This window comes from Gaeumannomyces tritici, assembly GCF_000145635.1.
Source record: "Gaeumannomyces tritici R3-111a-1 unplaced genomic scaffold supercont2.1, whole genome shotgun sequence".
Lineage (NCBI taxonomy): Eukaryota > Fungi > Ascomycota > Sordariomycetes > Magnaporthales > Magnaporthaceae > Gaeumannomyces > Gaeumannomyces tritici.
The window spans coordinates 4,320,370-4,344,632 of NW_008804545.1; the positions used below are offsets into that span (position 1 = coordinate 4,320,370).

General features: G+C 57.2%; 11 protein-coding genes and 1 non-coding gene across 13 annotated transcripts in view; 5 read left to right on the forward strand and 7 right to left on the reverse strand.

The window, feature by feature from the left end:
* Positions 1-1,174, forward strand: part of GGTG_01347 — a gene marked incomplete at its 3' end in the record, with an annotated part of 2,699 nt that extends 1,525 nt beyond the window's left edge. Inside the window, exon 3 of one of the 2 annotated variants that reach the window (XM_009219111.1) lies at positions 528-1,174. In XM_009219111.1, the coding sequence (XP_009217375.1) occupies positions 528-894 (367 nt within the window). Of the gene's footprint in view, positions 1-152 lie in introns of those variants that run through there. The other variant, XM_009219110.1, reaches the window with a different exon arrangement.
* An 816-nt stretch (positions 1,175-1,990) lies between these two features.
* GGTG_01348 (hypothetical protein) lies at positions 1,991-2,236 on the reverse strand (the record flags this gene model as incomplete). The annotated part of the gene is made up of 1 exon (XM_009219112.1): positions 1,991-2,236. The coding sequence occupies one exon, from the start codon at positions 2,234-2,236 to the stop codon at positions 1,991-1,993; it is 246 nt and encodes an 81-aa protein (XP_009217376.1).
* Positions 2,237-2,560: 324 nt separating this feature from the next.
* Positions 2,561-3,961, reverse strand: GGTG_01349 (hypothetical protein; the record flags this gene model as incomplete). Its single annotated transcript, XM_009219113.1, has 2 exons — positions 2,561-3,338; positions 3,624-3,961. 2 exons carry the CDS (start codon positions 3,959-3,961, stop codon positions 2,561-2,563), a joined length of 1,116 nt encoding a protein of 371 aa, XP_009217377.1.
* Positions 3,962-5,355: 1,394 nt separating this feature from the next.
* GGTG_01350 (hypothetical protein) lies at positions 5,356-6,373 on the forward strand. The gene is made up of 2 exons (XM_009219114.1): positions 5,356-5,586; positions 5,823-6,373. The coding sequence occupies exons 1-2, from the start codon at positions 5,439-5,441 to the stop codon at positions 6,224-6,226; spliced, it is 552 nt and encodes a 183-aa protein (XP_009217378.1). The 5' UTR covers positions 5,356-5,438; the 3' UTR covers positions 6,227-6,373.
* Positions 6,374-6,479: 106 nt separating this feature from the next.
* GGTG_01351 (hypothetical protein) lies at positions 6,480-7,199 on the forward strand. The gene has a single exon (XM_009219115.1). The coding sequence runs from the start codon at positions 6,655-6,657 to the stop codon at positions 6,934-6,936; it is 282 nt and encodes a 93-aa protein (XP_009217379.1). The 5' UTR covers positions 6,480-6,654; the 3' UTR covers positions 6,937-7,199.
* A 4,780-nt stretch (positions 7,200-11,979) lies between these two features.
* Positions 11,980-12,276, reverse strand: GGTG_01352 (hypothetical protein; the record flags this gene model as incomplete). Its single annotated transcript, XM_009219116.1, has 1 exon — positions 11,980-12,276. One exon carries the CDS (start codon positions 12,274-12,276, stop codon positions 11,980-11,982), a length of 297 nt encoding a protein of 98 aa, XP_009217380.1.
* Positions 12,277-13,477: 1,201 nt separating this feature from the next.
* On the reverse strand, positions 13,478-15,339 carry GGTG_01353 (uridine nucleosidase). Its single transcript, XM_009219117.1, has 4 exons — positions 15,137-15,339; positions 14,914-14,999; positions 14,142-14,801; positions 13,478-14,032 (listed from the first exon to the last, which is right to left on the reverse strand). The coding sequence occupies exons 1-4, from the start codon at positions 15,191-15,193 to the stop codon at positions 13,663-13,665; spliced, it is 1,173 nt and encodes a 390-aa protein (XP_009217381.1). The 5' UTR covers positions 15,194-15,339; the 3' UTR covers positions 13,478-13,662.
* Positions 15,340-15,915: 576 nt separating this feature from the next.
* GGTG_01354 (hypothetical protein) lies at positions 15,916-16,719 on the reverse strand (the record flags this gene model as incomplete). Its single annotated transcript, XM_009219118.1, has 3 exons — positions 16,276-16,719; positions 16,154-16,198; positions 15,916-16,038 (listed from the first exon to the last, which is right to left on the reverse strand). The coding sequence occupies exons 1-3, from the start codon at positions 16,633-16,635 to the stop codon at positions 15,916-15,918; spliced, it is 528 nt and encodes a 175-aa protein (XP_009217382.1). The 5' UTR covers positions 16,636-16,719.
* A 1,617-nt stretch (positions 16,720-18,336) lies between these two features.
* On the reverse strand, positions 18,337-18,408 carry GGTG_20012. Its single transcript has one exon. It is a non-coding gene; the product is annotated as a tRNA-Cys (tRNA).
* Positions 18,409-18,604: 196 nt separating this feature from the next.
* Positions 18,605-20,060, forward strand: GGTG_01355 (40S ribosomal protein S18). The gene is made up of 4 exons (XM_009219119.1): positions 18,605-18,728; positions 18,889-18,905; positions 19,235-19,348; positions 19,436-20,060. Exons 1-4 carry the CDS (start codon positions 18,690-18,692, stop codon positions 19,734-19,736), a joined length of 471 nt encoding a protein of 156 aa, XP_009217383.1. The 5' UTR covers positions 18,605-18,689; the 3' UTR covers positions 19,737-20,060.
* Positions 19,928-21,480, reverse strand: GGTG_01356 (shwachman-Bodian-Diamond syndrome protein). The gene has a single exon (XM_009219120.1). It carries the CDS (start codon positions 21,120-21,122, stop codon positions 20,169-20,171), a length of 954 nt encoding a protein of 317 aa, XP_009217384.1. The 5' UTR covers positions 21,123-21,480; the 3' UTR covers positions 19,928-20,168.
* Positions 21,481-22,196: 716 nt separating this feature from the next.
* GGTG_01357 (carboxypeptidase Y) lies at positions 22,197-24,229 on the forward strand. Its single transcript, XM_009219121.1, has one exon. The coding sequence runs from the start codon at positions 22,366-22,368 to the stop codon at positions 24,028-24,030; it is 1,665 nt and encodes a 554-aa protein (XP_009217385.1). The 5' UTR covers positions 22,197-22,365; the 3' UTR covers positions 24,031-24,229.
* The last annotated feature ends 34 nt before the right edge of the window (positions 24,230-24,263 follow it).

The window sequence follows — 24,263 nt, forward strand, 5'->3', positions numbered from 1 at the left end:
TTTGTATCTTTTCCTTACTCCTATTCCCCTTCCAAAACATGCCACATGGTTCCCGTAGCCTTGTTTTGTTTTGCCTGCTGCCGGTCGTCCCCGCCTTTGCTATCGTTGTTCCCTTTACAAGCCTGCCCGCTGCTGTTTCATGTCCTCACCGCGAATCTCCGTCCTTCCTTATCTAGTAGGTGATTTAGGTGGGCCGATATACAGCCATTTGTTGAGACCCAGACAAGTATTTGGACCTCCAAACGGCGCACTACCTAGGTTGGGCAGACAACAGACGAAAGCTGCCGTAATGCGGAGGGAGCCCAAAAGCACATTCATCTCAAGCCGCCATGGGATGCAGGCCCCCTGCTTCCCTGCATGTCTCCCAACCTCCTTGCATACACGCACCTCACCCCCTCCAAACCCATCCATCTCGCCCTGTTTTTTGTTGTTTGTTATTGTTCCACGCCCCCCAAGCGGACACCCTCCTCCTCCTCCTCCTCGAGCCCGTGCTGTTGTCGGCCTCTCCCACTAACGCAGGCGCCCAGGCTCGTCGAGATCCGCGCGGCGCAGCGCACCTTCGAGGGCGCCTACATGCGCACCGCCCTCTCCCAGTTCAGCTTCGCCCTCATCATCCTCAAGATCTTCACGTCCGAGTTCTACCCGATCGGCGCCCTGCTCGCCGTCTACGGCTTCTGCATCCTCCTCATCGCCGCCTACCGCCGCCACGAGGGCAACCGCCAGTTCTTCAGCGAGGACCCCGCCCCCGACGACGGCGGCCCCGCCCGCCCCCGCCTCTCGCCCGCGCCCAAGAAGAAGTTCCGCACCAGCGGCAACAGCGTCGCCCTGCTGGCTGCCCTGAGCCTCGGCGCCTACGTCGCCCTGCTGGCCCTCATCTTGACCTTGGAGTCGTAACTGTGTTTTCTATTGCCATGACATGCTGGCATTGTGTTTTGTGGGAATCACTAGCCCTGTAGATATGTTCAATTTGATTCGTCAAGGCGGGGCAAGCGTCTGTGGCAATCATGTCGTGACTCTCCCTAGTATAACAGAACCGTGATGGCCGCTACTGCCCTGTTTCCGCCTCTTTCGTGGTGCTAGGCAGGCCTTGTTTCCCAATATGCTCTGTTTTCACATTCCATGCTAGTCACCAAATGCCATTTTGCACAAGAGAAAGGGGAGGGTGGGATCTGGCTCGATTTACAAGTCGTTCAATATGTCTCATCTAGGTACCTAGGTAGCGTAAATGACAAGAGGAAAGGAGAGTTGAGAAAGGTCCAAATATTAAAGGACAAGATTGGGGGGAAAAAGTAGCTACGAATTGGTGACAAATGCAAACTTTTAAATAAGCGTTCAGATCCAGAAGCGATTCCCAAAGAAGCGAAAGGAGGTAAAGAGAGGCTTTGAGAAGCGGAAGAATGAAAAAGGGGCTCCTCTCCACGAAATCACCCACATCCGTCCAGGGGACAGACAGCCACATGGCCGTATCCTGTCTCCTTCTCTTTTCCCTTGTCATTATTGAATAGAGCCCCCGCCGCCAAACCCCGATCTAGATTTATCACCAGCAGAAGCAAGCCCAGTAGCCCAATATAAACGAAGCGCAGCTCCGCTACAGGAAGACTTAGCAGGAAATGAGAACATGAAGCGACGATGAGATAGATGAAAATCGGACATGAAGAAATCGGGCACCAAGAGGACAAGAGAAGACGGGGAAGTTGATATGGCATAGAAGGAGAGGAGGCATTACGAAATAGAACATTAGAAAATAAGAATAAAAAAACAAAACAAGAAAGAAAAGACAGCAATGAGGGCCGTTCTCCCCACTTCGGGCCGGGCCGGGACGCGCTTTTTGTAGCCTGGGAAGCCTTGCCGGAAGGGTGCTTACCTGCACTATATATTAGCGCCACGCTCGATTAGTAGGTTCGATCTTGGAAGCTCGAGTAGGCAGCCCGGAAGGCTTCCCTGGTCGCGAATAAAGCCGTCGCCGTGCCCTCGAGATTCTTCCGGCGGCTCATAGATTGACCTGGTCATCTGCCACCGACGGTGCCGGCATGCCTATATTTTTCTCGTCGGTGCGCTTTGCCGTGCCGTTGTCGTGTTTGCCTAGATCCGCAGGGGCGGGGGTTTCGCACCGTAGTTCAGGAGTACAACCCCAGACAGACAACCGACCTCCTGTGTATGAGGTGGCTGCGTCGCAACCGAGACGCGTGCTACGCTCACGGCGCGTGGGGATCTGAAGAGGCTGTGGCTTGGGCATTGTCCGCCAAATGCCCGCCCCCACGTCCTTCTCTTTGCTCTTGATTCTGCAAAAAGCCCGAAATGAGTAGAAGGTTCAAGGGCTTCGCCAGGTATGCCCAAGATTCTCCCTCGTTTCGACGCCCTCTCCTCTTCTTTTCCCCGTCGTATTCTTTTTCTTTTTCATGATCTTTTTTTTTTTTTTTTGCTGCTTTTCCGATTGAGAGGCTGGAGGCCATGTGAGGGTGGAGTTGAGTTGAGGAGAAAACACCAACACGAACGCACGTCCCGCCGACAACGAACATGACCAGGTCTCCGAGTGCAAAATACGCGGCAGGAGTCCGGTCTATCTATTAGCATAATAGATGCCGGCGCCTTGAGACTGACTCTGGGCCGAATGGTGGCCTTGTTCGTCTGCGACCCCCCCGCTCTCGTCATACCATCCCTGAGAGTAGGATGCATTCCACGAGCCGTAAGTCGATGGCGGTACGGCCCCTGCCGAAAGAGAGACGTTGTGCTCCAGCGTCGTTCCCGGGTTACTTTCCACGGGATACATGTCTGCGGACAAGGACGACAGTTTCCTGTCGTAGGACCGACCCGGGCTGGCGACCTGGGATATGGACGGGTACTGGTGGTGTTGGTGATGGTGGTGGCTGCCTAGGCTCTCGGACCCGAACGACATGGAACGTGTTGGGGGAGGCTGGTAGGTTGGCCAGCCCAAGTCGTCACGAGGCGAGTGGGCATCGCTGCCGGGCGTCGTCCAAGTTGCCGAGGATGGCGCGGCACTGGTGGTGTAGGGCGAAAAAGCTGGAGTGACGGGCGACTCTCGAGAGTAGGATCTGGAGCTGCTAGGTACGCCATCCCCGGGCATCCAGCTTGCCATGGACACGTTCCCGTACTCGAACGCTCGAGTTGTGGATGCGTTTGCGACTACTAAGCCATCACCGCCAGCGGACTTTGTCGATGGTGGCGCCATCGTCTGCATCGAGGGTATCACCAGCGGATGCGTGTAATGCTGCCCGGCGTGCATCTCCGAAGGATGCCCGCTGGCCATGGCTGGCGAGGAGGAAGCAGATGGCACCCCTCCTGGCCCAACAGAGGAGCGCGACCCGGACTTCTGTCGGCTGTCCGTCGGTGGCGGCGGCGGTTGCTGATCGACCGGGAAAAAGGTGCAGTCCTTCTTCAACCGAATACAGTTGATGCACCGACCCTGCAGGTCGTCTGGTGAGGGGATACATCGGATCTTTCGGCGTCTGCAATGGCCTGCAAGTGCAAGGCTCACAGATATTGCGGTTAGTCACCCTGTCAGGCTAAACACGCCGCTCAGCAGGGCACCACAGAGGCCCCTGCTCCCACCCCGCCACCTTTCTCTGGCCATCTGGGTGAGGAAAAGAGCCCGAAGATGTCACTTACCGCAAGCTACAGATGTGCGATGGTACCCCAGCTTGTTCCTCCTCTTTTCCCCAGCAAGAAAAGATGCATGATCGGCCGGCTGGCCTTGTTGATGCATGTGGTCCTGCTGAAGAGGCAGATGTGGCCTAACATCGGGTGTCGACATGGACCTCTTGAGATGCATGGCCGCTGAGAAAGAGTCGCGGCGGTCTCTTGGAGAGAAGGCTGGGTCATGCTCAGGCCCTATGCCCAGCTCGGAAGAACTCTGAAGGGATTCGTAGGTGGGGATGTACGCAGAAGCCGACATCCCCATCTCGGCGCCGTTGGGGGGCGGCGGCGGATACTGGTACGACATGATGTCCGTCATGGATTCAGTTGAGGTGTTGTGGGCGTGCAAGGTTACGCTCTCAAGTCTCCGAGAGGCTTGATGTGTCTGCAAGGGCGAAGGAGGAACCGACGACCGACTCCCTGGGCAATGTTGTCCAAAAAGGCCTGCGCAGGCGAGGGCAGGAAACCGAAGCGAGCAGGCGCCTAAAAGAACAACTAAGCGCCAGAAGGTGGCGGTGCCAGTGCTGGCAAGGACAAGGACTTGCAGGATGGTTTGCTGGCTGTCGCGCGTTCGCGTGCAGGTACGTGTTTCGGCCCGTTGTCCTTTCCCTTTTGGTTTGATATTGATGAGAAGTAGCAGCTAATAGGCTCGACCTTCTGCAGCGGTTATTCGGTTACGCGAATATTGGGTCTGTCCGCTTGATTATAGATAGGCGCAGCCCTTCGAAACGAAACAGCTTAGCCGGGTGGATGGTTTTCCAGGAGCTTATGAGCAGAGTTTGGGCAGGTAGGTACCTCTAGACGGATAGGTAAGGGGGTAAATAGACAGGTGGGCTCGTCAGCTTTGTTGACGCCTTGGTTGGGTCACCGGCTTGCGGCCCGGTTCTTTGTCTGGAGCAAGAGCTGACTGGTAAGCAAAGGGCAGGCAAAAGCAGCAGTCCATTGCAAAACCTCGAACTGAAAATCTCGATAAACGAGACAGGATGCGATTGGGCCACATGCCGTCGGTGCGGAGGGACCACAGCTCTACCAGACTTGGTTACGGAGGGTCTAGGCAGCGGCTCTTGATCTGGGGTAGTCCAACTGGACACGACCAAGGACGGGAAGCCAAAAGCCATGCAACGAGACAAGGGGGTGTAGTCCAGGGCGGGGCTTCGAGGGAGGCAACTCAAATATCCAGTCCAGGTTCCCTCATCCGACTGGACGGCGGCAGGTCTATGGGCAAGGGGGGTGTCTGTCGATATGGGCCAGGGGCACGGCGAATCTGAGCGGGGAGCCACGGAAGCTTGACGTGGGGATGGCAGCACGGCCAGAAGACTGCAGGACGGGGCGCGAAGGTATGTAACCGACACCCTGAGCCGGCCGGGCTCGACGGCGCATGTGCCGGGATAAGCCCGGTAAGGCGAAGGTGGAATTGAGGCAGGTGGGTGTGGCCGAGGTGGTATGGGCAGGGATGAAGGAGGAGATGAACTGGACTGACAGCCACGAGGGATCAAAGGCACAGCACCTACCTACGAGGTACCTACGTACCAGAACACGCCAAGCACCCAACACGTTGCAGTCAGGCGCACTAGCTCAGCAGCCCGCAGACGCTCACTCGCTGGCGCTATCGAATCCCAGGCGATAGTCGGTTCTGGGGCGGTCGGTCCCCCTGTCCAGAGCCAGAGGCCACCTAGGTGTGTGGCAGTGTGTGGTAGGCAGCTGCTTGACCTGTCTCTTGGCCAACTGGTGGTTGAGGGAAGCAGTCTGGCCCGTGTTGACCGGCGTCGAGTCTGGACGAAAGGATGTGGGCGGCAAGGGTGGAGGGCCAGGGCTGGGCGGATGGCTGGACTGTTGTGGATCTGCGGCAGGCGCTGGAGGGGAGGTTGCAGCGCATCAGACGGCGTGCGATGGCGTGGGCAGCGTGGAGGCGGCCGGGTTTTCAAATGTTTGGTTCGCCGTCTTTTTTTATTTTATTTCTGCTGGGGTCGACTGTCAGTGGTTTGGGGTCCGTCGAGCGTTGTTTGGTACCGCCAAAGTCTTGAATTGTGTGTGCGGGCAGGCGCGGCAGGGGGGCTCCTGCGCTGGACCCGTGGTGCAGTTTTTCTGTTTTTGGAAGCTGGGACACACTCTTTCCGAGAGCCCAACCTTTCCCTCCACAACAACAGGCCGCCCTCGCTGAGCCACAGGGTCGCAGGCCCCGAGGCTGGTCCACCCAAATTTGGCCGTCGTCTGGAGGCCGCGTGAATGCGGGGAGGTTGAGGGTGCTTCACTGTCGGCAGTCGCGAACGGGGGCTCGGCCGAGGGCAACGGGGTCGATGGAACGGGTAACCGGGCGCGGTTGGCTGTTGGCCGGCCGGGCTCTCCTTACTGTATTCGACAGGCGCTTCTAGCTGCGAGAGCTCATGTAAGCGAGGACTCGACGGGACATGGCGGGCGGGACGGCACCAGGACAAGGGGAAGAGACACCATGTGGACCACGGCATGCACACCCACTGCCAGCGCCACCCCTCGGTATCCCTGCGGGCCACACGCGGACAGATACATGTATCTGCCCATACGGATCCCGAAGACGGGTGTGGCGGCTACCTAGCTGCCTTACCTAAGTACGCAGCTAGCAGGCAGGTTGGCAGATGACAAACTCTTGCCACCCTCGCAACACGGCCATGGGTTGGACTAGGGAAGTAGCTGAGTGGACACATAATGTCCATTGGCCCAACCCTAGCCCACCACAGCAGGCAGGCCTCTGGGGTAAGGAGGAGAAAGAGCGGTGGGACCACTCCTGAAGGCCAGGAAGTGCCTGCATCTTGCCGGAACCCCTGACACCGCACAGCTACGGGAAAGGAAAGGAAGGGATGGAGGGGATAAGGGAAGGCAGAGAGATAAGGAGGAGGAGGAGGAATGGTTAATTCATTGGTGAACCCAACGGCCGCCTACCGTAGGTAGCAGAACTGTTGGCAGGAATACTCACTCCCGTCTCGCCAATCCCTGAGGAAATAAGACTGGACAAAGGGCCACTGGATGGTTGTCGACGTCGACTACGGCAGGCTCTGGATCACTAAACAGCGTTACTATGGCTGCGGCGCCACTTGCCCAGGAGCCAAGTACTTGTCGCCTCAGGCTGGAAATCGAGGACGTAGGTCTCGCGACGGTGGCGGTGAGGTGAGTAAGAGGGAGGAGTATACATACAAGGAACGGGGTTGGCGAGCTCCACTATCCCGGATCGTTGTTCTTGGTCTCTTTGATCCCTTCGATAATAAATCTCGTCAAGTAGGCGCTCCCGGCGCTTCTCTTATGGCTTGACGCAGGGAATTTGATCGGAAGTCAAACCCCAGACAATCCGCCTCCTGCTCTCGATCGGGATGTGTTGATCAATGGTCCGCGGCCAAGGAAAAGTCGCTTGAAAAAAGGGCTCGGAGGGCTTTCCCCAGAATCTTCGCTCTCGTCTCGTCTTGTCTCGCCTCCGTACCTTTCGACCCATGGGGCTCGACAGGAATTATATGCATGGGCTGGGTGGACCGGGAAGTGACGAGGTGCGGGATGCCGAACTGGTCAGTCAAGCATCCTGCCCCCCCTGGTCAGATATTGGCAGCGGGAGATCACAGATCGCTCGACCTGCCGGCTGAGAGGACGCATGGAGGATCACTCGGAGGGCTGGGCTTTGCGTGCCACCAGTGCCCAATTGCCTCGTCTACATGGATATGGCTAATGGCTAGAGGGAGTAACATGTAGGGATGCATGTACCAGACAGGGAGGGCGCTTGCACCCGGCCAGAGAGAGGGAGGGGATGAGAGTTACGAGAGGGAGAAGGCGCACCGCCCAGTCGCACACCCCTGCACTTTTCTTTTTGCTTTTTTTGCCCAGCTTCATCCCGGACGACGGCGAGCATGGTAGCAGGCTAGATGGGCAAAGTCCAGACCTCGGATATCATGCTCAGTCTTCCTTAACTTGGAAGAATCGGATCTTGGCCCCGGTTCGTAGATTTTGAAACGCATGGTTAGCGAACGACTCCTGCTCGCCTCAATCTCAGCGAGAGCAAGCGCTGCAGGCATTCTAGGCAATGGGCAACAATCTAGAATATTAACCGACTCAGCAGGCATAGTGTTATGGGCTGACTGGCCTGTCCATAAACCCGTTCTTCCCATAGAATAGCCACCGAGCCAGTTCGCTGCTGAACCTCGTCAGTGAGGGGCTGCCCCATATCAGCCTCTTGGGATCTGATACTGGCTGGGGGGAGGGTTTGCCCAGTGCATGTCATGTCAACTGCCCACCAAAAATCAATCCCCAATGGGTCGTCCCATATTTCGGCACATTTTTTTCTTCATCCCGTCAGAGGCGGCGATCCGCCCAATCCATCATCGCATCCTTCAAAACTGGCTCGAGCGGCCCGTGAAATTGACTGCTTGAAAAAAAAAAAAAAAATTTAGACAAAAAAAAAACACAGCATGGCATGGCGTGGGCCTCGACCAGGGGGGCTTGCACATCCATGTACGGCAAGTGCCTTAGGTAGGTACCTACCTATAGGTGGTCTACTACCAGTCGGGCCAGGAACAGGCCGTGAGAGAGAAGAGCACAGGACGAATGGAGGTGTTGGTGGGTGGGTGGGCCAGTAACAACACGACCCCTGGATGATATCTGGAAGCATGAATGCAGGAACGTCCCGATGTCACTGAGGTAATATACAGCGGTCCAATACCGGACCTTTGCCCGGTGTCACCAGTCGGGGCGAAGGAACCGAGACAGGTCCTTCTTAGGTATGCACGACAAGCATCAGCGGCGTCGTCCAATTCCGCCATTTTAGCCCAAGGACAAAACAGTATGACGAGGTGCCCGGGTACCTCCCTTGGTACGTACATCCACGTAGTCGCAAAAGTCTTTGCTTCCTCACCCCCAGCCCACCCACCACGGATGTCTGTGGGCAGCGCAGCCGGCAGCTCCTAGATCCCTGCCCGATCCCGCAGAGCCTGTCGATCCCGGCATGGAAATTCCCAGGGCGCGCGCGTGGGCGCCAACCGAACACCACCGCCCTGCGGCATGGATTGGCAAACCCCCTGACCCTGCTGCACTCTTACAGAGCGCCGAGATGCATACCTAACACAGGTGGTTGTCTCTCAGCCAAGGACGCTACAGCGGGTATAGGCCTTTTGGCTCTGCGACATGGGTAGACGCTAGGTCGGGGTCCGCGGAATTTTTGCTGGCGCATCGGGATATTGGGTGTCATTTTATCAACTAAACATTCTCCGTAGCGCCCGGGCTTGGCCAGGCAGCTAGGAATTTGAGCCGGCGCCAACCCAATCAAATCCTCGGCACGTGGGGCTCTCTGGCTGTTGTATCCCTCAGCTCCGTCGATATCACCGCCAAAACTATACCTGATATCTTGAGCAGCGCCATTGAGCGCTCGTGGAAGCCCAACCTTGCCCAGACAGAGCAGTAGTGAAATTGTGCTCTGTCCAGATCGGATAACACTCAATCTAGACAAAGCAGATGAGCACACTGGCGGGAAACAGGATCGGAGCTTTTCTTTTCTTTCTTTTCCCCTGACCGGCTACCTGGTCTTTCTACCACTCTGTAATCCCGCCCTTTCTTGCTTTTTCTGTTGAATGCTGTTCATCCTGCGCCAGACCCAGGAAGCAGAGGCAAGCCCCGTCCTAGGGGGACAAGGGCGACAGTCGAACCGAAGACAGCATTGAATTGCCAACAGAAATGCTCCGAGTCTATCCTTTAATTTCGCCCATCTACCTACATGCGTAAAAAGTCTCCGGGCGCGTATTTATATGTTATAGGTCTCCAGGATATTAAATGTTACGACCCACAGATCATTCCTACAGGCCCTGGAGACCTGTACCTGTACCATCTGCGAGGGAAAGAAAGGATAAAAACCCACCCAGTAACAAAGGGGCAACAGGGGGTTTGAAACTGGAGATCGCAGGGGCTTTGCTGACTTGCGAAGATATCACGAAACTTCGAGAATTTCTCGTCCTTTAAAAGCTTTTCTCGATTTCTCTCCTTCTTTTACCAACTTCAACAATGGCAGTGACTTTATGCCACCACGTGACCCCCCTTTCGTTACCCTTGTGATTTCCAGTTTTAACCCCCCTGTTACTGGGTGGGTTTTTATCCTTTCTTTCCTTCGCAGATGGTACCCTTCGTTTTCATCTGACCACAAGCGGCACCAACACGGCCGACGTGGCCAAGCGGGCAGGGAGGTGACACCGGATCGGGCAGATCCAGCTGGCTGGTAAATGCCCCCGCCCACCGGTCTATGTGCCACAGAGATCCGATTCCCGCCACCCCGAAGCCCTACGCCGCATGTACGACGCCGGCAGGTGGCGTGGACCGTTCTTTCGAATCGGCCGCCGACGTGGTACAGCTTCCAGAAGAAGAAGGAATATGTTGGCGCGTTGAATTTTCGCGCACATCGTGTCTGACGGCATTGTCTTAAAGCGGCAACCACACACACCGTGGAGGAATTGGTTCGGCTAATAATTCATGTTGGTTCCTGTGCTGAGGAGGTCCATGTGCTCAACTGGGTGCAGGATAGGTGTAAAATAGGTAGGTATCTAGGTGGATGGATACATGGGTTGGTAGAGATGGACGGGTACCTCTCGCTGGGCAACGCAAAAGACTTGATCGAGATCAATTGATCAAAATGTGGGGGCTTCATCAGCATCAATGAAGCGAGTGTACTCCATCACAGTCGGCAATGGTTGAGTGGGGGAAATGAAAGGAGACCTCGACCAAGGCCAACAACAACCGACAGAAAAGCTACGTGATCGCTTCAACAAGCGACGGGCCGAACGCCGGCAACGCAATGGGATCGTGACGTCGACAGCACGCAAGAAAGGGACGTCTGTCGATCAAACTCGAGCCGGGCTACCGACAGAGGCGAGCTCTTGCTCTTCATGTGGGCTGGGCCTGGGCCAACAATATTCCCCAGCTGAGCTTTCAAACTCCATTTCTGACCACCATAACCCGACAGGGCTTCATTTCCAACACCCACACCCAGACAGGGTGGCCGGCGGCCATTGATTGGACTCTGGCAACCAGCGGCCATCGTGATGCCACGCGGATACAGGCCATGAGCAGCCGAACAAGCCTGGGCAGGCAAAAGTATCGACCTGAAGAAACCCCCTGCCTGATGGGGCAAATAATCCCGGCATGGATTCTCGTCTAGTGTCTTCCCATGTCTTGTGCCGGCCGCCCTGGTCGCCGCTTCTTTTTAAGGTTCGACGACCGAGCAGTCCATGTCACGTCGTCTTCCTTCGCGCGTCGGGAGAACCCGATTCCTGCCACGTCGAAGGAAAAAAAAAACACCCCAACCCAGCTAGCTGAAAGCCGGGACAGGCCGGGACAGTCACAAATGGCCCCATTCCATTCCATGACGCGCGAGCTAACGACATCTGCCTGCCCTTTCCCTCACCTTCCTTGCCGCAGTAGACAGGGTTAAGCCACTCCGGTCGCGGGCAGTATGGCAGCAACGCAGGATAACCTACCAAGGTAAGTAGCTGCCCGTCGAAATAATCCATCCCCTTCCAAAGGTGTGCGGTTGGTCGTTTGATCTTCTTTAGCCAGAATGCCCGCCGGATTGGCGCCCTCCTTCTCGCCTCCCACCCTCTTCTGCAAACCTGTTCTCCCACAGCATCCCCATCTCGGATCCAGGGAACGGCACCTTCTGGAACCCTAGCCGGTTCTGAGGAGAAGAGACCGAGCGAGAGAGGAAAAGGAACACAGCCGACCAAAGGACCTCGCGGCGTCCATCCGAGCCCGCAGGAAGGACCGGTCAGACCTGATCATCAAAAAGGTGTGTGGGGTCGCAATTCCCATCCAGAGCCGTTGTTTGGCCAATGAATCCTGCAAGAAAAATGCAGGAACCGGCTCCTACACGCCTGCATCCCGTGGATTTTTATATTAGTCTTGTTTTATGTGCGAGGCCTGGCTCCCAGACGTTGCCGCCGCTAGCGAAGTACCTAGTGACGCCGTCGCGGTGAACCTGCCAAGCTGGCACTTGGTGGTGCCAGTCGACGGCGCATGCGTGCTTCCGGGGAAGCCGGATGGATGCGTTTTCACGTCAACGGGCCATCTGCGCCCTCGCTAGCCTTGTTTCGAGCATTGATTTCACCCTTCCTCGTCCGCCTCCCAAACGAGAAGGTGTGATGTCTAGCTTGCTCCCAACGACGCTGTTGGGCGCTGAAGAGGAGGAAAAAACCCGGACGCCAAGCGGTAGAAGACGCAGACGAGGAGGCAGGCGTCTTTACCAGTAGCGTCAACAGGCCAAACGGAACGTTGCTTCCACCCACCGTTCCCTTCTGCCGCAATCCTAGTTCGTAGGATTGCTCCCAAGGGACGTCAGTTCTCCGTCCTTGGTCGAGCACCCTCCGGCTGTGACGTCTTTGGCGTCTCGACACTCCCGGACACGCCGACTCTCCGGCCTGCTTCTAGAAGGACGATCGACATGCCGCCCGTCTGTGTCATGCCCGCCTCGCTCTCTAGTTCTTCTCCTTCTTCTTCTTCTTCTTCTTCTTCCTTTCCACTCTCCCTGCCGCACCCGTCGACATGATGGGCGCACATCCCGCCCCGGCAGCGCGCTCCTGCCGTGCAGAGCCTCAGAGTTCCATCCCAAAACGAGCCCAATCGTCCGAACATGTAGCAACGGATGGGACCTAAATAAGCATTTGCTCAGGAGTTGCATCGCATCAGCCCATGCGGCACCGCACGCGAGGCGCGCGTAGCCCGTCGGGAAGCCCGAGCGAGTCCCCCCCTGGTGGCGGTCGTCGGATGATACCCAAACTTTTTTTTCGCTTACCAACCAACCTCGTTGCCTCCACCAAATGCCTGCCGACCAGGTACCTAGGTTGCTGAATTGATCTGCCCTCTGCATGTCTTTTCTGCCAGTATCCAAGATCAACAGAGCAAGGATGCTGAGGGCGGAGACGTCGCCGTCGACAGAAATGCCGACGCCGACGTCTCTACAGAATGCCGGGGGAGCTCTCTGCATGCAGGATACAGCCCGGGATATCAGGCTATTGGCCACTGCTAATTTACTCCCTCCTATTGAGCCATTGCTCAGCCAACAAAGGGGCATCGCCGCGTCCCGACAAAGGAAACTGCTGAGGCGACTGACTGCCCGGGGTCCTAGAGTTCGGGAAAACAGGGAAGGCTTCCGGGAGCTCACGTTTCCGATAGAACGGCCGCGATAAACCCGACGAAGCCCCCAAAATGTGATAGTTGAAATGCAAAAGGCAAAAGTCCGGCGGTGTTAGGCTAGGCGCTCGGGTGAAAGACGAAGAAGGTTGAAAGCAAGAAATGCAAAATGAAATAGTTAACGAGCAATCAGCCCCTCCCCCATCTCAGGCCTTGGCGCCAGGGGGGCAGCAGCAGCAGTAGTACAATACTGTGTATGCCATGGGCCCATCACCGTCACCGTGATTGGCGATGGGGGCCTTGCGGCTGAGTGTGGCTGCAGTCGCCCTTGCTCTTCGGTATGCATCTCGGTAGCGGCCTGGCAGTCTCGATGCGATTCAAGCGTCGGCACTCATTCCGTCTTCCCAAAGCCACCTACTACCCACTAACCCCGTCTGGGGACTTGGGCCTGCGCGAGGTGTACCTTTGCATACCCAACGGCCTTGCTCCTCACATTGGGTGGCTCTGTGCTACTCGGAGGAGAGTCTTTGATTTCGGCTCCTTGACGATGCATAGCCGCCCCAGGGTCTACCTATCTTGGTGTGTAACGAGGGAACTAGATGTGTCGAGGGGAGAACCTTTGATAGTAATTACCTATAGCCACGGGCTTGGCCTCGGCACATGATAGCCATCAGTGGTAAACATGTACCTACTTGGGCATCAGCGGACATCGAAAAGCGCATCTCTCAAGTTCCCATGTAGTCTATGGTCTATGTAAGGTGCATATCTAGATGAACTTGGAGCGAGGTAGAGTGCCAATGGCAAAATGATAGACAGAAACAGGCCCGGCCCCCTCACCAGCGCGGCGCTTGGCATCGCCTCCCCACGGCAAGGCGTGGTGGGTTCCTTTCACGGCCCACGGCCCGCGGCCGCGTTGGCATCGTCCGCCCTCTGGAGGCACTCCTCCATCACCGTCCAGAACTTGGGGATGTCCAGGCCCCTAGGTATGGTGACGCCCTCGGCGCCCTCGGGGAGGAGCGTGGCGGCCGTGCGGCCCGTGTGCGCCCCCGCCTTGGCCTCCTCGTGCGTGCCCTCGGTGTTGACCGTCACGGCGAAGCGCTCGCGCCGCCTCGGGGAGGGCGACGACGACGAGGCGGCCTCGGCCCTGACGTCGTAGTCGTAGAATGGGATATCGTGGCCGCCCGCCAGGCCCTGCAGCGCGACGGCCACCGCGACAGGGTCGTGCAGAGGAGGTCCCTGATCGATGCCAAAGACGGTTCTGGAGAAGAGGTGAGCGTATTGTTCCTTACCGAACACACTAAGATGCCGCCGGCAACCCCTAAAGCGCCGCACAGCAGGGACCGGTGCTCCGTTGTGGAAAATCTCACCTGTAGGTTTCGGCAAAGAAGTTGAGCAGCTGGACGAGCATCAGACGGAGCGTCGTCTTGGGCTTGCCGCCGGCGGTCGGTGTGGCCCCGGAGCCATAGAGAAGTAGGTCCTGGACGTCCTTGGTCGCCAGGACGAGGTGTGTGATGTCGAGGGGAATTATGGTGGTCTTCTTGGCCAGCGCCTCGTTCCTGAAGATGGAGTCGGCGGCCTCCGGGTCGACCAGGATGTTGAACTCAGCCCATTGGGTCCAGTTGCCGATGCGAGCGACGCCGTCGACCTGGCCCATGACGGCGGAGGTGAAGTTGTCCCCAACGGCGCCGCCCATGATGGAAAGCCCGGCGATGTGGCCGACCAGCTGGGGGTACTTGGCGATGGCCTCGGCCACGTTGGTGACGGTGCCCGTGGCGATGATCCAGGCGGTGCCCGGGGCCTGGGCCAGGAGGGCGGCGGCCATGGCGTCGACGGCGGCGACGGACCTGTCGGGCCCGCGGAGGGGCTCCGGCAGCAGGTCGGTGCCGTCGATGCCCGACTCGCCGTGGATGTCGGTCGGCGCGTGCAGCGGCGGCCTGACCGAGGCCTTGGCGGCGCCGGGGTAGACGGCGACCTGATCATACTTGCCGATGGCAGTGAGTATGGAGGTGGCGTTGTACGTGGTTTTCCTTGAGCGGCGGGCGGTCCCCACGTCCACATCAGCCGGCAAGTTCCCTTTCATCTTCTTGTCCGTTCATCTGGCGGCCCGGACGAGCCATCACGCCGTGGGGACTGACGTACTCCAGCGATGCGTTCCCAAACACGGTCGAGATGCCTAGCAACTTGATCATGGGGTGATAGGCAGCCAAGAGAATCGCAAACGCGTCCTAGTCGGGGAAGTCACGGGAAGGGCGAGCGTTAGCAGCCTCCCTTGTTGGATCCGCATTGCGCTACGTCCCACGATGAGGCTCTGCATCTCAGGAGCCAAACCGGTGCAGGGGCACCTGAGCCGCTTTCTTCTTACATCATGGCCGGGGTCGCAGTCAAGCCAGAGTGGCACGGCTTGAGGCTGAGTAGCCATTTTACTAGCAGATATGGATGAGAATTGACAATGCGTTGGTTCTTTTCCGAGGCCTCGTTGTGAAGTGAAGAAAAACGAGTCATATATCAGTTACCAACAGGCGTGTCCAACGTATTTTGTGCTACCTTGGCATGACTGGGTTTTGGAGCAGTTGAACGCCAGCTGGAGATCAGGAGCCGGCCTCCACAGCAGGCCACCCGCCCCTAACAACCCCAATCCGGTTAGTCAGCATTTTGCAGATACTACAACCCGCACGATACCATAAATCATAAACCATAGCCGACATCGTTTCGACCTTCTCTCTGACCGTATCAACTCTCGATTTATTTAATTTCCTACTGAACCCTCGCTATCCTCCCGTAGCCTAAAGGGGGGGGACCTCCGTCAAACGCCGAAGCTCTGGTGCCGCTAATTCCTGCCATCCAGCTAATCGCCCAATTTTCGGCTGTTCACACCAGCCAGAGGATCTAACGACCATCCGAGATCTAGGTCAACTGGCATACCGCCAGGAAACGAGAAGGCGTCGGCCCCTCCCCTAATACGCTTGATTTGGCGCAGCAGCTTTCGTTCCCGGGAAACGTACGTGGTCTAGGTGGTTAGGACTTTACAAGTCTGAGGTCCACCGCATAGAAACTGTCGGCCTGCTGTTTCGAGCTGCGACTCCGCGGGCGGATCCAAAGCCCTGACGCCAGGTGCCCACACAGGTATTATGGCGACGAAGCCTAGCAGTAACCCTGGTCCACCGTTACGGCAACGTGAGAATCATGGTAACGTTGGCCGTTAACAGTAAGGCTACCTTGTTGGTTGCCGCGGTCATTCGCGACAACGTTGGCGGCATGGCCGATCTGCCATAAGAATCGCGTGTGCGTTAGTAAAGTGTAAGCTTTTTTTTCATCCAAAATAAGAGCGAGAGAGAGAGAGATGGAAAGACTCGGGACGCGCAGGCTGATACGGACTTACCCATGGAAATCCGCCTGGGGACATCCACCATTCGCCTCCAGCTCGCTGGTGTCGATCGAGAGTGAAAGAGTTAGCAATCCTGATCTTTTCACCACCTTTGTTGAGGGACCTGGAGAACTCACGTAGCTGCACCATCCAATGGCCAAGTTCCACGAGCAGCTGGCTCGCGAGCACGTGCCGCCTTGGATCCAGGCGTCGCCACCAACCCGCCAGAGGTACCGGATCCCCCCCTCGATAGCGCTCCCACTGATCTGGGGACGCAGCCGCCAGCACTCGGTGTGATCCCGCTTGGCCAGCTGCTTCCCCTGAGCCGCGGCAGTCTCCTCTTCCAGCTTGGCGAGCCGGGCTGAGATCTGCTCCGCGTTGTCGGCCTCGTAGTTGGGGTTGAGCTCCAGGAGCTGCGCGTACACGGACTCGATGGTGCCGTTGAGCGAGATCTTCTCGCCAGGACGGATCTCGACGTCCCAACGTGTCTCGCTCATCTTGAAGCCCTCCGGGAGGACAGTCAGATACTAAAGTTGACAATTGCCTTTCGAGCTAGAAAGCTACTTGAGCTCCTAAAGGAGTTGATCCCCTGTTTTCGATGGGGGCGATGGGAATGCCCACAACTTACCTAGGGCTGCCCAAGGACAGGGCTGATGGCAGCCCCTTGGGCGCAGGTGGCAATGATAGGGACAAGGCCCAGGAAGATCTTGAGGACAGACATGATTGCTATTGACGGGTTTGACTGAAAGGTCTGGGCGGTGCTTCGGTGCTTGGGAGCTTGAGAGCTTGGGAGCGGTGCTGCGTGGCTTCACGTTTCTTCAACCGATACCCATGGGGAGCTTGCCATCTACTTATACTCCGAGTAAATCCTTGGTAACTATGTCTAGAGCCTTCCCTGAATGCAGACTTGCCAGGAAGAGTCCCCGGACCAACGGGACGACGGGTGGAATGCCAATGCGAGGCTACCAGCCGCTTGTGGACCGGCATCGACACCAGTTGGCTTACACAGTATGTCGAGCCAGGATCTCATGATAAGAGGCCACCAGCGCGTGTAGACCGAAACCAACTCCCTCTTCAGACCCAGCCCGTTCTAGGGTGGTAAGGACAAGCTTGCAACATATCCCCATTGGTGGGTAATTCTATATATAATTTGGTCAAGGGGCTGATCTGCCCACCGCTCATTGCCTTTGAGTCTTGTATGTAAGAGCATGAAAGCGGGGTAGCTCGATAAACGAGCCGCCGTTTGCTTCGTTTTTCTAGCTTTCCCAAGAGACTGCTTCGATATGCTATTTAGTGAGTAATCACCAACTCGCCATGATTTTATCGGGCTCATATTCAACTTTCTATCACAAAAATGCGACACATACCACATGAAAGATCGAGCATAGTAGTGTATCAAATACCGCTATAAAGGAAAGGGACAGAAGGGAATTCGGTACTCGGGTGTCTTGGCGTCCGCTCACCAGTTGTCACTCCGGTGGGTCTCGTCACTGTAGATTTTGGCCCAGACCTTCACGACATTGCACTCAGCCATGGGCGGCGCGCCACTAAAGCTTGGCTTGGCTGGCCCTGCGTGCTGTGTCCCATCCAGGCTGGGCCTTCTCAGTCGACGCATGCACTCTTAAGATTAGAGTGCTACGGATCAGGAACTGAGGTAGCAGCCAGCTGGGCGCCACGAGCTCCTCGCTGCCGGCCATCATGTCCACAACTTGGCAGCCAACGGTCGTCCTCCGATCGAGTTGCTACGACTCACGCCCCGCCCGCTTGAGAATTTCTTCCATGGCGGAACATGCACAGCACCTTACAAAAGCTTGCACTTTGAGATCAAGCTACCAAATTCTGCTAGGAAAGCGAGGACTGTGATATGAGCATCGGCGTCTCGACTAAGTGTGGCGGCGCCACCCACCAAGGAGTTTGCGACAACACATGGGGGGAACACTAACACTCCTCCATCGTACTCTGGTTGGACCGGTGTGTAGGCGATGTGGTGAAATATCGAGAAGCGCGGTACTGCATCCATGCGAAAACAAAATGCCAAGTCTATAAGACGGATCCATTCATAACCTATACCAAGGAGCTTCGAAGGCAGGAAAAATAAAAGCGTACCAAGTTAAGTATATAAAGAGCATTGGTGACATTACGTAACGTTGAAAGAGGAAGCGGAAGGGGAGGGGGAAAAATAGTGAAAAAAGAATGTTAGGACCAACTGGAGATCGAATCCAGGACCTGCGGATCTGCAATCCGACGCTCTACCACTGAGCTATTAGTCCTATGACTACGAGGCCAGACAACTGGACTTAAGACCGCTCCGCCACCCCTGCGGAGACAGTATTCGGAGCCGACGCATCCAACCACTGCCCAAGGTCCGTGCATGTTTTCTCCACCCAGAAAATTTGCAAGGGCACACGTGATTTACCCTAGTTTTGCACGGAGGGGAGTCTCGGGCCCACACCAGCCCTACTTTTCAATTGCCCTAGACTTTTCTCTCCATTTCGACTTGGTGCATCGTCAACTCCATCCAAAGGCAACATTTCGAGACAAGTTGCCCATCATGTCGCTAGTGTCGGGCGAGAAGTCGAACTTCCAGTTCGTAAGTGCTACCAACCCCCCACGTTTCCTATCACGTCGAAAAGCATCGCGGCAATGCAAAGCTCGCCGTCGGCATCGCGAAAACGCCAGCCCTCCATGACCCGGCCGTGGAGGCGTGCTTGATTGGCGTGCCTGCTTACTGACACACTTTACCTCTACAGATCCTGCGTCTCCTCAAGTAGGTTTATTTCCACTCTCCGCAATTCCAGCACCCCGAATTCTCGACCCCGGGTCGCCACCAGCAAAACGACCAGGATAGTGTGCGCGCTGCCGAACAATCGCCGACACGAAAGTCACGAGCGCGCGAGCCGAAGGCATTGCCTCACTGCCACTCTGCACTGTTGCTTTCTCGCCCATTTCGACCCACCGTTGTTCACCTATGCCAATCGAAACGACGCCGGATCGGGACCGGCGAGACAAACCACAAGACCCGGCTTGGCTGGAGCAACTGGAGTCAACACATGGATGACGATCATGGACAACGGCTGACATCCGCTCACCTTCTAGCACGAACGTTGACGGCAAGCAGAAGATCGTTTACGCTCTCACCAAGATCAAGGGTGTCGGTCGCCGTTACTCCAACCTGGTTGTCAAGAAGGCCGATGTCGACCTGAACAAGCGGTATGGCTCCACATCTCGTGTCTTTATGTTAAGGCGAGGATCAGTGATTCCAAAATGGCATGCTGACCCATTTCTTCCCGGAAACAGCGCTGGTGAGCTCACCTCCGAGGAGCTTGAGCGTGTCGTCACCATCCTCCAGAACCCCACCCAGTACAAGATCCCTGCGTGGTTCCTGAACAGGCAGCGCGATATCGTCGACGGCAAGGACTCGCAGCTCCTGGCCAACGGTGTCGACTCGAAGCTTCGTGATGATCTTGAGCGCCTGAAGAAGATCCGGGCCCACCGCGGTCTCCGCCACTACTGGGGCCTGCGTGTCCGTGGTCAGCACACCAAGACGACTGGCCGGAGAGGCCGGACCGTCGGTGTGTCCAAGAAGAAGGGTGGTTAAAAATTCGGGCTTTTCATGGGCTGGGGATCATTTGCCCACTGGTCGGGGGATCTCTTGGCTTTCGGCGTTCTTTCTCATCATTGTGGATGGTCGGGCGTGTTACGGCTGGATTCATCGTTGACTGCTTTACGTGCATTGAAGGTCACCGGTCATCGGAAATGGAAGGTAGACTCAATACACAGGGTTCATGGCAAATGGCGTTTGTGCCTCTTGTGAATTTCTTGCTTTCCACGCACTCCACATCTTCGACGTCTATGGTGTATAAACTTCTCAGCGTAACCGAGACGATCTATCATCACTGTCACCGCTTGGCGGCTTGGTTAGCCAAGGGGAAGGGGTCTCGCGGCAAAGCCCGGTGTCCTGTTCACAAGAAGGGTGAGGCGCGAAGGTTGACGTGGACATAACTGCATTTTATGACTGATCCTTCGGGTTCTAATCTTCGTGCACAACTGCCATTTCTAGAACCTCAACACGTCCCTGGCCTTTGGTCTCGTTGCCGAGGAAATCGGACAGAGCCTTGAAGGCGCCAGGCTCGACGAAGCCGACAACCTCCCACTCGGAACCGATGACATCCTGGTTCTCGACTTGCTCGATATAACTCAGAATCTTGTCCTTTACAGTGCCGGGCGCCTTGGGCTGGTCGGCACCATCGGCGTCGTTGCTGACCGAGGCCTTGGGGGCGGCGGCGGAGGTCTTGACCGACTGCTTCAGCACGTTTGTCGAGCAGGTGATGCGCAGGCGCATCCTGGCGCGGGAGATGGGGATGGGCTGGTGGGCAATCAGCGCCTTCATGGCCTCCAGGGCCTGGCTCTTGGCGCTCTTGGTGGTGGACATGCCGGTCCAGACGGGCTTGTGGACGGCCGGGGCGGCGGCGGCGGCTGCGGGGTCCTCGGCCGCGCCGCCGCCGCCGCCGCTGTCCTCGGCGTTGCTCGCCCTCTGAGCGTGGGCCTGCGAGGTCAGCATGTCGAGGGCCTTGTCGATCATGCTGGTGGTATAGACGCGCTTGGTGCGGGGGTCGACGAGCTTGGACGCGACGATGCCGACGACCTCGTTGTGGACGCGCTCGAGCTGGGCGGCGCGCTCCTTCTCGCCGACCTGCAGCTCGCCCTTGTTGAGGATCTCGAGTATGACGTCGGCCACGGGCACGTCCCGGCCGAAGGCCTTGGCCAGGTCGGCCGACGGCGCCGTCTGGCCCTTTGAGACGTTGAGGAAGACGTTTGGGATCTGCAGCACGTTGTCCAGGTCCGTCTCGATGCCCGAGCGCCACTCGAGCACCTTGTTCTTGTAGCACGCGAGCTCGAACCGCTTCTTGCCCTTCTTGAGCCGGACCAGCGCCACGTTTGTGAGCTTGATCTGGTTCGACGGCTGCGATATTTGGCGCGACATCTTGGGGTGGCTCTGCCGGGAGGGGGGCCGGTCTCGTCTTGCTCTTGCCTATGCTGCGGTCTCGCGCGCGCCGGGGAGGTCTAGGGGTCGAGGTGCGCTCGTGAGGCGGGAGTTTTGCGCGATAGGGCGGTGGATCAAAGAAATGGCGCCGATGACGGGTTCTGTTTTGCTTTCCAAGTTTTGGGTATCCCGTGTATCATCTAGCTATTAGGCAGGCTTCCAGGCTTTTTATCATGCTCTTCTTTTCTTTCTTCGATTCGTTGGGTTAGATTTTCGAAGTTTCCATAGTTGAGCGCTTGCATCACAGAAAGTCATCGTTCGTGCAATTCGCTGTACTGGCTCCCCTCCACCCCGCTTGTGGTCCATGAGGAAGAAAAAAAAGGCACTCAGTGCTTGCTGATGCCCCACCTATTACAAAGATACATGGAGAGAGCCGTTACCACGCTACACATGGATTGAACATTCACCATACATATGATTGTGTATGAACCATTTCTGAGGGCTTTGGTACCCCAGCCGGTCCTGCTCAACAAACGATGTGAGCAACAAACAACCAAACAAAACAGTGATGAGAGCACGCTGCCTTCCGGAACTGGTAACCAGGTACATCCAGGTGGCGTGCCAGGTGTGTTGTCTAAACACAAATCCACCACACCTTGTCAAGACCCGGCACCTCATTTACTCGAGGCTCGTGATTGAAAATGGTCGCTCCTTCACATCGCAATTACTCGCAGCCAGGCGGCACCTTGAGGGCCATGAGGGCGCGCTGGAGCGTTCCAGAGCCACCGCCAAGCAGTGTCCCCAAATTGGGCTAGCGCGGCGCTTGGCGTGGGCAGGGTGGCAGCCTGATTGGAGGCACGTGGACCAAATGCAGGGGCCCCCGAGCTCTAGTAAATCAGTGCCGATGACGGAATTGAGCCGTGCCTGCTGTGGTTGGGGAAACTGGGGAGGTCGGAGTTGCGGGTTGTCGGGGCAAGCAACCCGCCCCATGCCTGTTTCAGTGAACAGCGCCCGCCAATCCCCAGCCTGCATCAATCCAGGGCGAGATAAGCTCGGGCGGTCGACCATCCATCTATACCGCTCAACTGCCTTCCGTTCAGCTCTCGTCCTCCATTTCTCTTCCATACACATCAACATCCCCAAACATCGTACACAATACACAACAAACACACCGTCGGCCGCCCCTCGCTAGCCGCTTCCCAAACATACTTCACGCCACGCCGCCTTTCCTAGGCTTGCAACAATGAGGATAGCCGCCTCGACGCTGCTCGTGGGCGCCGCCTCGGCCGCCATCCACATCCAGGATGACGGCTCCCAGCACGTCCTGGGCGCCGCGCCCCTGGCCGACGCCGTCAAGCCCATCGGCGAGTCGTGGCAGAAGCCGCTCAAGTCGCTCGAGGACTTCCTCGGCTCCATGACGTCCGAGGCCAAGGCCGTGTGGGACGAGCTGAGGCTCCTCGTCCCCGACGCCGACAAGCAGGCCGCCACCCTCCTCTCGTCCCCCAAGCCCCACGTCCGCAAGCCTGACAGCGCCTGGGACCACGTTGTCAAGGGTGCCGACGTCCAGTCGCTCTGGGTTGAGAGCGAAGGCGCCGAGAAGCACCGCAAGGTTGACGGCCGCCTCGAGGACTACAACCTGCGCGCCAAGGCTGTCGACCCATCCAAGCTCGGCGTTGACAAGGTCAAGCAGTACAGCGGCTATCTCGATGATGAGGCCAACGACAAGCACCTGTTCTACTGGTTCTTCGAGTCGAGGAACGATCCCAAGAAGGACCCCGTCATCCTTTGGCTCAACGGCGGTCCGGGCTGCTCGTCCCTCACCGGCCTGCTCTTCGAGCTGGGTCCGGGCTCCATCAACGACAAGATCAAGATCGTCCACAACCCCCACGCCTGGAACAACAACGCCTCGGTCATCTTCCTGGACCAGCCCGTCAACGTCGGCTACTCGTACTCGGGCTCGTCGGTCAGCAACACGGTGGCCGCCGGCAAGGACGTCTACGCCCTCCTGACCCTCTTCTTCCACCAGTTCCCCGAGTACGCCCACCAGGACTTCCACATTGCGGGCGAGTCTTACGCTGGCCACTACATCCCCGTCTTTGCCTCGGAGATCTTGTCGCACAAGCGCCGCAACATCAACCTTAAGTCAGTCCTCATCGGCAACGGTCTCACAGACGGCCTGACCCAGTACGAGCACTACCGCCCCATGGCCTGTGGCGAGGGTGGCTGGGACGCCGTGCTGGATGAGTCTGAGTGCCGCGCCATGGACAACGCCCTGCCGCGCTGCCAGTCCATGATCCAGAACTGCTACGACAGCGGCAGCGTCTGGAGTTGCGTGCCCGCCTCGATCTACTGCAACAATGCCATGATCGGCCCCTACCAGCGCACCGGCCGCAACGTCTACGATATTCGCGGCCCCTGCAAGGACAGCGGAAACCTCTGCTACCCTGAGCTGGGCTACATCTCCAACTTCCTGAACCGTCAAGAGGTTATGGAGGCGCTCGGTGCCGAGGTTAGCACGTACGACTCGTGCAACTTCGACATCAACCGCAACTTCCTCTTCCAGGGCGACTGGATGCAGCCCTTCCACCGCCTCGTCCCCGGCCTGCTTGACGAGATCCCCGTTCTCATCTACGCTGGCGACGCTGACTACATTTGCAACTGGCTCGGCAATCAGGCCTGGACCGAGGCTCTGGAGTGGAAGGGCAAGAAGGCATTCAACGGCGCCGACCTCAAGGATCTGACCTTGGCCACCGCCGGCGATGCCAAGCCCTACGGCCGCGTCAAGTCCAGCGGAAACTTTACCTTTATGCGTATCTACCAGGCCGGCCACATGGTCCCTTACGACCAGCCCGAGCCGTCTGTGGATTTTGTCAACAGGTGGTTGGGTGGCGAGTGGTTCTCCGCTTAGGGCCTAGGCCAACAGTATCAGCCCTTGGGACTATGAAGCCTCGACACGACGAAATGAAGGACTCATTGTCTTTTTGAAACTATCTCTATTCTTTCACTCTGCTTTTGAATAAACCCAGACTGATTTTAGCCCTTGCTGACACTTATCGTCTTTATTTGCCGCCAAATCCTTGTGCCAGTGTGAAATGATACCCTTTCCCATGATTGTGCATAGGCCTGGGTTAATGCAACGCA

Coding starts and splice junctions, on each gene's coding strand:
- GGTG_01355 (XM_009219119.1), top strand. CDS start 18,690: ATGTCGCTAGTGTCGGGCGAGAAGTCGAACTTCCAGTTC. Junction 19,349..19,435: donor GATGTCGACCTGAACAAGCG/GTATGGCTCCAC, acceptor TCCCGGAAACAG/CGCTGGTGAGCTCACCTCCG.
- GGTG_01357 (XM_009219121.1), top strand. CDS start 22,366: ATGAGGATAGCCGCCTCGACGCTGCTCGTGGGCGCCGCCTCGGCCGCC.
- GGTG_01351 (XM_009219115.1), top strand. CDS start 6,655: ATGGTTGTCGACGTCGACTACGGCAGGCTCTGGATCACTAAACAGCGT.
- GGTG_01350 (XM_009219114.1), top strand. CDS start 5,439: ATGTGGGCGGCAAGGGTGGAGGGCCAGGGCTGGGCGGATGGCTGGACT. Junction 5,587..5,822: donor GCCGGGTTTTCAAATGTTTG/GTTCGCCGTCTT, acceptor GCTGAGCCACAG/GGTCGCAGGCCCCGAGGCTG.
- GGTG_01353 (XM_009219117.1), bottom strand. CDS start 15,193: ATGGCTACTCAGCCTCAAGCCGTGCCACTCTGGCTTGACTGCGACCCC. Junction 15,000..15,136: donor ACTGCGACCCCGGCCATGAT/GTAAGAAGAAAG, acceptor TTCCCCGACTAG/GACGCGTTTGCGATTCTCTT. Junction 14,033..14,141: donor TTCTTTGCCGAAACCTACAG/GTGAGATTTTCC, acceptor CCTCTTCTCCAG/AACCGTCTTTGGCATCGATC.
- GGTG_01356 (XM_009219120.1), bottom strand. CDS start 21,122: ATGTCGCGCCAAATATCGCAGCCGTCGAACCAGATCAAGCTCACAAAC.